The sequence below is a fragment of the Symphodus melops genome (genome assembly GCF_947650265.1).
Source record: "Symphodus melops genome assembly, chromosome: 13".
Classification (NCBI taxonomy): Eukaryota; Metazoa; Chordata; class Actinopteri; order Labriformes; family Labridae; genus Symphodus; species Symphodus melops.
In genome coordinates, this window is record NC_136703.1 from 2,449,710 (window position 1) to 2,462,169 (window position 12,460).

Consider the following 12,460-nt stretch of genomic DNA (forward strand, 5'->3'; position numbering starts at 1 on the left):
CCTGGAGCTGAGCAGCAAATATCATATTCACAAGGAATGTCAGTTGTGTTATGATTTCATTATCAAGTCGTGTGGTTACCTCAGGAAGTTAAGTCTCTCTTGAAGGGAATCGAAGCTAAAATTTAGGATGAATTTGTGCAAAATTGGAAAATGCAAAGGAAGAGTTCCCTTCACCAAGTCCATGACACGAGACACATAGTTGGCGATATTGTCTTCTTCCTGCGGTCTTACCCCACTTACTGGCAGTTTCCACAGGATTTGTTTGTGCTATGCACTATAGACCTGATCAGGCCCTCTCTAGTCAACGCTAGTGTTTCCACTGTACACGTCACAGTCAGTCTGTAAGCAGCGCCACTTCGTGTGATTCTTGTGAACGCATCAGTCCAGCTTTCTCTTGGCTATGCGCTGCTGTGCCTACGCTTCAGAAATCAAACCAGTGGGGTCGGGTATTAGATGTGTGACGGACAAAAACCATTGCAGAGAAGCCACGCTCGGCACATGGATCCTCTCGCCATGACTCCACCATCAACCTTTAGTCTTTTTGTACCTTTTATCCAGATATTGCAACACCTACATTACCTCGAATGACTTCATTCTCTTCACCTGGGCTTCCTCCAACCAACTCCCAAATGTTTTTTTTCCCTCTTTCGTCAGCCTTTCGAAGCCTTTGACTTCATATAAAACCCAGTTCCAATTATTCCCTGGCAGGTTGTTGAAGTTGCTGTTCTCCGTTTGATTTCTCGCCTTTGTTCTGTTTGACCGTTTGATCCTTATTGTCTGTGTCTGACCCTTACTTGTCTCACAAAGTTGTCAGTCTACAGTATGTTTTAAAAATCATACAGCTGCATCATGTATACCTCTGTTTTCTGCATTTGGGTCGCTCCTCTTGCACGATCCGTTACAGGGACGATGTTGTGCATCATTGTAATGTAGTCTATGTGGAACAGTTTTAAACGAGCACTAAAATCAAATGAATAATTTTTTTTATCTATGACAGAATTATTCTTCCTGTGTTTGGCCTTTCCTCATAAACAAAAACAACCAATGAAGAATCAACTGGAAGTGGAGTTCTGTGGTGGAACTCTGTGGTGGTTCAGAGTTTATATTGCAGTCCCGAGCATGGAAGCCACTTCAAATCGTCAATATTATAGCAGTGGTTTTCTGGTGGTCTGTCATCCAACCTACACACACACACACACCCTGTGTATATGCGTATGTGTGTGTGTGTGTGTGTGTGTGTGTTCTGTAACATAGTAATCTTGCTGTGGTCTGAGCTGAAACCATTACCACATGAACCATGGAAGTCCAGCAGCTGTTGAAAACTGGGGAATTTGTTTATGTGGTCAGAAACAAGCTCGGGAATTCTTCTTCGGCGCTCCAACAGAACAAGGAGAACCATCAGAATACTGCCTTAAAGGACATAATTAGAGTCTTAAACCACAGAAAGATCAATAAATTATGATAAGGATGAAATCTGCCATTGATTACGCGACTTTCACTTCATGCTTTCCTCGCAGCATTTATTACCCTCATTCTTTCTACACTTTTACAACTCCACCATAAAAACAATCGAATACTCCTTTGTCCTTCTTCTGTCCTTGTCTTCGCACAAACCCACACACACCCAGGATCACGGATAAACAGGTACACATTTGTCTATAAATGGAGATGCATTTTGATGGCGGATATGTGCCAAAGAGCCTCTCTTTAACACACCGAGCATTGAGGTGCAGCAGGAGTGCAAAACAACTGTCGAATTTGTCAGCAGATTCGGGGACGTCAGATAAAAAGAGACAAAACTCTCACGAACAACAACAAGGAGACACGTGGAGAATGTGTGGAAAACGTTTCCTCGCGTTGCCTTTCCTTCAATCACAATTGTGTTTACAATTTCTCGTCATCACAACGATTAACCGTCCACTCAAAGATTTAAAGGCATTACTGTGTGTTATGTGTTTGGCAACAGAAGCCAAGAGAGATAAAGGATCAGAATCTCACCAAGTCCTACAACTCAGATCCAACAATAGTGTCAGAAACAAATGCAGGACCCTCGAGTGACAAAGAAGAAACCCGCACTGTACTGAGAGAACACTGGAAGATTGTTCATTCTTTTATTGTTGCTTCATCCTTGGTCAAAATAGACATTTGCAAGAAAACTAGTGGCGTTATTTGATGAATTTGTTTAAGTCCCGAGGCTTTAGTGAGACTCAATGCTATTTAAATAATGAGAAAAGATAAAAACAAGCTGACAAATGCTGACTCAAGACGCAACTCTGAATCATAGGAAAGAAACATTATTATTCAATCTGATGTAAAGAGTTTTTTTTTTGTTTTCTTTTTTAAATTAGCCTTTGGCTTCAATTTCCATTCAGTGGTAAATCTGTAAACGAGCAGTTTCTCCCCCTCCTGGAGTCAATGTGTGTGCAAGTCACCATGTGGTGGACACTGTAGCTTCAGTGTTTAGCCAGCTCTGCATGTGGTGGACACTGTAGCTTCAGTGTTTAGCCAGCTCTGCATGTAGTGGACACTGTAGCTTCAGTGTTTAGCCAGCTCTGCATGGGTCTGTAAAGCTTTCTGCGTTCTAACCTCTCTCCATGTTTCATCTCCAACATTGATCCTAGTTTGAGCAGCTTTCTGCTGCTGGAGCTTATTAGAAACATGCAGAGGCTTTTTAGCTCGGGTACAATCACTTCTATCTGAAGCAGTTCCACTGCCCGCTTCCATCGCTGCAACACCTGTTCACCTGATAACTGCTCTCATATCTGGCAAACCCAGGGGCGTCCAAAACGGCCTTCAAAGCCCCGCCTACCTTCTCTGGTCCAATCAAATCCAGAGCATTCAGGAGCAGAATCTAAAGTTAGAAGGAGGACATACTGGCTGCTGCATTGTTGTCAGAGAAGCTTCAACACAGCAGGTTTCCTTCATGATCACACAGGAGGAGAGCGTCATCATTTCACTCAGTAGATATCTTGTATTCCTTCTTTAATAACAAGTGTGGACACTCTCCTTAACTTCACCCACTGGAAGTAAAGATCCAAAAACAAAACCAAGAGAAGGAAAAGCTGGAATGAATGAACCTCAAATCTATATGACCAATTCTAGATTTTGACCCAAACAGCCTTTGAAGCATCGATACTCAGTGAGACAGTGACACGTAAAAGACCAGCATACCTCAATAGACAGTTTAAAATAGGATCAAAACCAAACAAACCTCTACGTGCCTCAGTCTCCTGAGTACCAGATTGATGTAACACAGAGTAATAATACCATTTCTGTGCCAAGGGCAGTCGCAAGGTCCCAACATGGGAGCACATTAAAATAGAACAGCTTTCGTTCTGAGTTCAGGACACGTAGTGCTGTCGTGACCACGGGGGCCTTAAGAAAAGAGAGCTGACGCAACGGCCCATCAAGGTTCAGCAGGCTTGGATCTCTGCAGGTGACATTACACTCCTCACAAGCTGACGAGCTCATGAGGAGGCGCTCAAAGAAGCTCAGCCACTTTGTCTTTGTAGTGGATTTTATAATCGTGACATGAAGATTAGTTTTGATTGAAGAGTTGAATCATTGCTTGATTGTCATTTCCTTACTGTAGGGAACATTGGACATTCACCTGAATTTATCGCGATAAATACGAACAATTAGTTAATCAACAAGCAATAATCCTCCCTCAGTGTCGGCTCTATTTATTGCCTAACGGCCTGGAGATTAAGTGTAAATGTTTCTGATGAGTCAAATGGCGCTTAAGCTAGCGATCAGATTTATTCTGCTTTTTTTTTTAAATGGTTAGTGCTTTGTTATAACTATAAAGATGAATGCAGAAGTAAAGTGTAAGATAGTTTTTCCATTTATTTTCATTAAAACTCACACATTACATAGCACTACGCCAGGAGCTGGGGATCAAACCCTCAACCTTCCATTAGAGACACACAGACTCTACTAACTGAGCCACAGCCGGCCCTGAGATTTACTCATATAGAAACATCTATTTGTTTTTTAACATTCCGAGTACATAAAAAAAAGTTACGTTTTGATTTAATTGCTGAGTGGCTGAGTTTTGGATTGTTTTCATGACCTTGGAAAAGAAGTCAGAGAGGATTATTTTTTCTGACCAAAAATGTGTGATTGTGTACATCAGTGCATCTCACAGGCTGCTTTCCACACATTGTATGATATACCAAAATCCTGGTAATGCAACCATACAAAGACGCACACACACACACTTCTTACCTTGGTGATTTTCGGATGGGTGCAGCGGCTGTTTCCAGAGGTGGCGTGCATCCACCCTCCGCCTTCAGCCAGCTGCAGAGGGAGGTGAGAGTTTCCTCCGCCTGTACACTCCTGCCTGAGGGAGCACTTCCTGTCCTGGACGCACCAACCACATTCGAACCTGGGGTCTGCCTTCAGGCACATACCGCAGCTGTCCCGCAGCGCTCTGCACTTGTACAGGTGAGCTGGTGGACAAAAAGGGAGAACGACAGGATCAGTCTGAGTGGAGTTATTTCAGAAAGAAATCTGCTGCTCCTGGGCTGCTATGAAGGCCCAAATCACAATATGGCTCCGAAGAATCCAATAAAAAACACAGATAGCAGCACCAATGTCTGGACTTAATATAAAAAATAATGAAGGTTTGGTACAGAGATGCTAACTAAAGAAGCGAACATACTTTAAATACATATCAGACACGCCACATCCAGCTAAAAGTTTTATGGTTAGCATCAAGAGCATCAACTTTATCAAGAGAGAAAGTCAAAATCCCTTTCTCTCCAAAGTGTTCTCATATCATTATTTTATAGGCCAGTCTTTGTACACTTCACGCAAGCACACCAGACACCTCCACACATTTATTTTTGCAGTGCTGGCAATGGGTAAATGTCCGCCTGAACCTCTCCTCATTCTGCTTGCTGTTTTATTAAGTCATTATTATCGTAGGTGGTACTAAGCCCAAGTCGTCGCCTCACAGCCCTCACTGCAAAATGTCAGGGGCCGTTTGCTTTGCTGGAACATTTGCACGTGTGGTGATAAAAAAAAATGGATAAAGTCTTGCAGCTATTCTTTGTGCAGCCATTAGCATCCAGCTGTATTGCAACATCCTTTTTTTTTATTATTTAAGCTTTCAAGTTGCAAACTTTTGTTGTGTCACATAGCAACAACAATTTAAAAGAGTAACATGCATAATGGAAGAGCAGACTTAGTAACTCTCTCTCTCTCTCTCGCTCTCTCTCTTTGTCCTCTTTGAGTCTTTGAGACTCTTTTATGTTTCTTTTTTTTTACGTTTGGAGACACGTTGCAGCTCTGCTCCTACTTGCTATAGATTTGCTCCCATGTGCTTTGATTGTGTTTAGATATAAAAAAAACCCTCAAACTTAAAATGATGCTTTTCTGGCCCCGGTCAATCACAAAGCTGACAGACAAACAGCCATATTCACATTTACACCTATATGAGCATTTTAGAAACCACACATGCACGAGGAGAACATAAACTCCACACAGAGAGGCTCCTGTCAGACGGGGATTCAAACCAGCAACCTCCTCACTGTGAGTCGACGGTGCTAGCCTATGCAGCCCTTCATAAAATGTTATACAACAAACTGCATTTAGCTTTAGTTCAATGAGAAAACGTTACATTTTATTTTATCACTAGAGACACACACAGTTTTATTTGTTGTTTATTTGAAAGACAGCCGCATTTACAAGAAGTATGACGTGAAGTAAATCTGTTTAAGAGAGAACACAGGATCAGCTTCCATGAATGTTAATCACCCGACTAACAACCTGAACCTTTAGTTTGTGGAAATTACCGTTTGAAGGCTGTGAGGATGAGAAAACAACTCTGTCAATGGAAGAATAAAAAAAAGAAAGAAAAAAAAAGATCATCCTACGGGGATATTACAGAAATTAATTCGACAGGTAATGTCTTCGAACGCCGAGAGGGGATTGATAATTGGTTGTGCAAAAAAAAAAAGAAACATTCCCCAAACTCTGCGGAGTGGAAAAAGTCATTAAAAGTAAAAAAATGAATTAAAACATGGATAAATAAATAATCAAACCTCAAAAACCTGAGAGGAGCGAGAGGAGGGAGATGAAAGGGAGAGGGGAGGGGTTTACATTTTAGCTGCGCTTGTTAACAAAACAGCAACAAGAGTTGTTGTGAATTTAAAGATGGCGAGGCCCCGAGAGGACAACGGAATTAGAGAAGAGAGCCAGACGGAGTGAGAGAGGTGGGGATAAAATGACGGGGAGGAAAAGAAGAGATCCTGCAGAACAGAGAGTCTGTGTGCGTAAAGAATTTTTATTTTTTTTAATTTTCGTTTTGTTTCTGTTTGTCGTGTGTTTATCTCTATCATAATCGTCTGTCACTGGTGCTACAGTGTCTTTACCTGCAGGCAGGTTTGTTTGCCGTCACAGCAGTTAAACAGCTTGGAAACGAGCTAAATGGGAAAAACAGCGGAGAGAAAAAGTAACAGAGCTTGGAGGAATCTCCTCCTCCTCCTCCTCCTCTGCAGACAGACGGCGGCTGGACTTCAAAGCCAGCTTCTCTCTCATCCATCTGCCCGCCTCGGCCGTCCGCTCGGCCTAATCTGATTAGCCACGGCTCAGCTTAAAAGTAGCACGACGCTAATTAATCTGAACCAAATGAATGATTTAATTAACATTAACATCTCCTCTTTACACCGGGGCAGAGCCGGGCCAGGGCCGAGCGGCTCTGCCTCAGACGGATAATACGGCTCCGAATCCGGGAGAAAAGGACAAGGATGAAGCGCGGGGGGGGGGGGGGGGATTAATAGAGGATGGAGAGAGAAAAAAGGTGGAGAAAAGGAGGAGAAGGTCTTTATGAGATTTGTGTGAGTGAGGACGGTTTAATAATGCAGGTTTCACAGCTAAGCGTTGCATTGGGCTCGTAATCCCATCAGGTTTTGTGCGAAGCTTTAGGACAATAACTTTATCTGTGATACTGTTTGTGATTCATACCAATTACTCATCCATACCCGTCCATGGTTATATCTTTGGCTTATTGGGATGAGCATCCGACTCGTTCATTGAAGCTTCCTGCATACATTCTGTGCAACCTGCACATGCGAGTAGCCCAACGACTGCAGGGGAATATACTTGTGAAGTCCACACACACTCAGAGCTGTAAGATTATTGGATTTTACATTTACAAACTCTCAGGGAGAAAAGCTACTGCTGTGACATGCAACGGGCCGACTGTGGCACGGATCCCTGAGGCCCCTTCCAGAGTTAGCTGGATGAAAATGTCCTGTTTACATATTTTTATATATTCCTTAATATGACAGATTTAAAGAGGGGGCAGCAAGTTGTCCTTAAACTCTCCGTCTTTTTTAAACTCGTTCTGAGCAGCGTTTATTTTCAGAATATCAACACTGAGCAGCTTCATATTTAATATCAAACAGCCTCTCCCCCTGGCTCAAGAGGAGAAGCACTCCACGGGCCTCACAGCAGCAGCCGTAGCATCAAGGTGAGTATACGGTAGGTTGGTAAAGCAGAGGGCGGCACAGGTGTTGTGGGCCTGTCGGGTAAGGATGCCTACCTGATGACCCCTCTGATGTTGCTGCCTCCCTTTCCCCCCTGCCTTTAGTACCCATTGTGGCGCCCCACCCTGAAAACCCTCAGCAGGCGTGATCACTCCGACTCACATCATCTCAGGTGAGTGCAGGTAACAAGGGCCTGAACCTCCTTGTCCTGAGGTTGGAGACACTTTAATCTAAAGGTTGTAAACACCAAATCAGTGCAATGCACTGGGGCCCGTAGCTGCGGTCAGTCGGTATTATTACTGATGGTAAGCAAGCGCTGGTGAGCCCTCAGATAGAAGCAGACAGTGTAGAACGTTTTTCTGCATGCTGACATACAGTACATGGTCTGTCTGGAATAGTTGTGTGTGTCCGGTCATGTTAGTATGAATCAGCGGGCGCGTCTGTTCGGGGTACGGGGGAGAGCTCAAGAAAAAAACCTGCACGAGTTTGTTACGCTGCAGCTTTTTGCACGAAGGACACAAAAAAAACAAAAAAAACGACAGGAGCATATTTTAAACAAAATAACACAAGCGGACTAATCAGGTCACGACCGAAAAGCAACTCATTTTCAAGCAATCTGCAAAACGAAACGCGTGTGTGACATCTATCAAAATGAGGTCAGACGGAACACAAAGGAAGGGAGACAAAAATGTGCACGTGGGGCGTGTAAAGAAGGGATAGTGAACGGGATGTAAAAAGCTGGAGGGGAGAGGAGTAGGAAGGGTTAGTTAATCTGACTCTGAACATGCAAATGTGGAGGAAAAGACTGCGTGACACACTTGAGAGCAAGACTTTTATTATCTTGTGTAATGGGACGTCTAAAATCATTAGCCTCCGCCACCCAATGTATTACACTTGATAAAGAATTTAGAATGGGTAATTGTTTTCCACTTCATGCACACAAAGGGATTAAAAATAATAAATGGCGTCCCTCTATGTCAGTTTCTGTTTTTCTTTATCAATCCCTTTATCCCCCCCCCCTCCCCCCTCCCCTCGCCATTACATGCTGCATTTATCAAACCTGTCATAGTTTAGCCATTTGTTTATCCTCCTCTCTAGCATCCATCCCTATTAATTTCTGTGTTGGATGTTTGTTTGTTATCATCACTGTCCATCAATCACTCCCTCTTTTCATACCTCAGACAGGACTTGCTTTTTTTTTTTTTTCTAAATGGATTGTACACTTTCACCTTCTCTCACTGATGACTGTCAAAAAAAAATTACACGTTTCTTATGAAGGGGAAAAGCTGCACACGGTGTTCACAGAAGAAAAAAAATCATTACAGGCTGATAAACAAGCAGGACTGATTCAGAAATGTGTGACAAGCAACAATGCCCGACCAAAATGAGAGCCAGGAAAAGAGAACGCGACACAAAGAAAAGAAAATGTTCTACCTTGAATGTCAAACGGGTTGTCGATGACGAAGTTTCCATTCCACACCACGGAGAGGTCGACTGGCAGGTCGCTGATGTCACTGCCCTCGTAGTCGTACTGAAACATGCACACACAAAAAAGAGCGTGTAAGAAAAAGTGGATTTATAATGGAGTCGATGCAAATTTGGGATATTGCATGCGATATTGTTTAATTTGCATAGTGATTCGCCCGGGCTTGTTCGCTGCAGACGGCGATACAGCCCGAGCATTCACACACGCATAAATCCATATTTACCAAAACAGACATATTTCATAAATACACAGAGAAATAACAGATGGGTTCCAGCTGAATGGCCATGGAAGAATGGAGACAAGAATGGAAAGGGAAGGAGAGGAGATGAGGCAAGACGGGAAGGGAGAGAGGACAGGACAGGTGACGAGAGGGAAATCGAGGAAAGGATGAACAGGAGGAGATCGAGGAGGAGGGGAGGTGGTCAGAGAGGTGAAGGCAAGCTGAAATCAGACAGTGGTAGATGTGTGCGAGGACCTTATTCATTTAGGCATGAGCTAAGTGGTGGGATGAGGGTGAGGCAGAGATAAGATACGGAGCAGTGTAAAGTGAAATTGGCATTTCCAATTTGCTCCCTGACACACTGGATTTGATAGACGGAGCTCGACCATCCCATGTGGCCAATGGGGCCTGAGACGCACACGCACACACACACACACACACACACACACACACGCACACTAGTGATTCTTTTTCCTTCTCTTTTCTGATTTACAGACATGCCTCAAAGATTGAATATATCACACTGTGAACAGAAATCTGTTACTTGTTGATTTTGTCCTGAAGGTCCAAATCAAAAGCTGTGAACTTCCTGTTCCCGAAACACAGACGAAACAAAATACACAAAATGCCCAAAATCATAAGAATATCTTCTGCTTCTTCTTTTATTGTGAAAATCCTACTTCAGTCAGAACCATGCAGTCCACTCTTAAGACGTTCCCTTGGTTAGCCGAGCAGCATGCTAAGACTTTGACCAGGGGAACGTGATGTAAACATAAGCTGACCCCCCCTGTATATAAGGGCGTGAACCAAAGGTTGAGATAGAAGGAGCAGGATGGGGTGGAGCTTCCAGGAGCAGCGGATTGTAAGCAGCATTGTTGCAGCAAGGATGAGTGAGCAGGAAGTCATGTTTAAATGGAGCCGGCTGTCAGCTGATAACAGAAGAGGGGTAACTTCAGGGTTCTGCATGAACGAAGTCAAAGCATAAAAATAACACAGAAGTTATTGTAAGGATGTCAAAGTCAACAGACAACCAGAAGAATGTTACATCAGGAAGCTGTTCCAGGTCTTTGACTTGTCTTTGCCTCATCCTCCCAATATATTTCATGTTGCTAGAACGGGTCTCATTTATCAGCAGTGCATAGAAGACGACTGAGGTTCAACTACAATTTTGAATGTGATTTAATACAAAATAATGTGCACACGTCAAGCACAAGAAAACAGTGCTGATAAATCCAACAACATGTTGTGAAGCAGCAGGCTGGTGCATGTTTGTAGCTGTTCCAATCAGAAACAAGCCCCTTTAAAAAAAACAGGTGAATACATTTACCCCCCCCGGATGAGAAGGTCTGAACTACAGATCGACAAGACGACAGCCTTCGCACTAACCGCTAGGCCACAGGTGTCGCAAATATGTGTGAAACTGTGTCTCGCTTCTCTTAAAGGAGAGCATGTCTGAACTCTTGATAGAGTGGTACTCAAATAGCTAATTGAATCTAATGAGTAGCTGGAGTTACAAAAATAGCTACACAAGCAAAAAGGAAATTTTGCTTTGAAAAAAAATTAAAAGTTTTTTTTTAAAAGTTAAAACTGAAACAAACTTATTTACAAAGTCGTGAAAAAACGAACTGATATCATAAAGAATCTGAGAGCTCTGACAGGAAGTGTTTTCCCTCCTGGGTCTGCAGGTACTCAGTTCTTTAGATTGAGGGATAAACGTAGAAATCAAAATGTTAACCATGCACTGGTTGCCAGTTCAAATTGTGTGAACAGTTGAAGTACTTTGGCAGTGAATGTATTGAAGACACAGTCAGCAGACGTACTGACAGTGAAAAGTTGGGACAGGTTCAGAATAAACTTTTTTCTTCTGAAGTTGATACAAAAAACATTCATCACTGCACCATTCATAATTTAGAGGGGAGCGTTGGGACTTCTTATAAAAAAACTATGATGGCAAAGTTTTAAGAATAACACTTGGTGTTACTTAGTGCTGGTCAAGGTTTCTGTTCAGCCAGAAATCTTCAGACCAGCGAAAGGGACAAAAACCCCAAGCAGAAGAAAAACAGGAAAAAGGAGACATTGTAGGAAGCCACAGACGGAGGAGTGTGCGAAGTCTGGATGTCTATAGAGACATTTTAGAAACAGAGAAGAACACAGACCCACGAAACCGCAGGATTCTGGGAGGTCAGCTTCCCCAGAGCGGAGGGACTCAACCAAACACTGACGCCACAAAGGAGCGCCTGATTGGTCTGTTTGTCTTCCCACCAGTTCAGTGTGATCCCATCACACACACACACACACACACACACACACACACACGAGGGAGGCTGTTGAATTTATTAGCAACGCTACGACATCCCACTGTTTAAAGGCCAGTGTGTGGCAGCATTTGCCCCAGAGAAACCACAGGCCCAACACACACACACACGCTCACACACACACACACACACACACACACACACACACACACACACACACATGCTCACACTCCTCTCTCTGCGGTGTGGGCTCCATTAAACTTTAAGGGTCTGAACTTGTCTGCCGTCACCAAAACACTGGCTGAGCTTGTTCCCTTGTCAGTCCCTTCCCACCCTGCTGCCTGCCGCATCATGCTTTATTCATCCTGTCACATGGTTTTAAAACGCCGACACTAACCACACTGTGACACCACGGCCCCGTGCCGCCCGGTCAAACCGAGCAGCGCCCACTGGCTTAGAGGCTACCACTTTGGGACACTGCAAAACACAATGAAAGGATGGAGAGTGAAAATGAATCAGCAGCAGGAGAAGATTTAAGGGACACGAGATGAGCTTCATCACGATGACCTTCCCTGATGTTTGAATTCTGTGTCGACCAAAAGAGACGACTTTAGGGAAGCTAATGTGAATAAAGAAAAAAAAAACCCACAGGTGTCACAGCGCGTTTCCAAGGTAATGAGCGAAATGAGCAACATGAAGAGTCCACAGCCACACAACGAAGCTTCATCATCATCATCATCATCATCGTCATTATTCTACATAATGTTGGAGTAAATTATCAACAGTCTTTATTAGTTAACCAGGCTCGCAGTCTTAGATTAAATCCTCCCTAAAAGCGTAATGAAGTCACATCAGGACAGCACTGTGATAAGCCGACACTTTAATAACGTATCTCACCAGTGGTGTCAGTCACTACTTATTACTCTGCTCTCACCTCTGAACTTTGAAATTCTATTTTAAGGAGATTGAAAAGTAAGAGTGGTGGCCACGACTTCACATGCAGGCA

The 12,460-nt window shown here is 43.4% G+C and overlaps 1 protein-coding gene across 1 annotated transcript in view; it reads right to left on the reverse strand.

Moving 5' to 3' along the window:
• The window catches only part of LOC306833641 (plexin-A1-like), a 258,108-nt gene that overhangs the window by 58,358 nt on the left and 187,290 nt on the right, over positions 1-12,460 (reverse strand). The window contains 2 exon segments of the mRNA XM_079359035.1: positions 4,228-4,451; positions 8,928-9,024. Coding sequence (XP_079215161.1) covers positions 4,228-4,451; positions 8,928-9,024 — 321 coding nt within the window.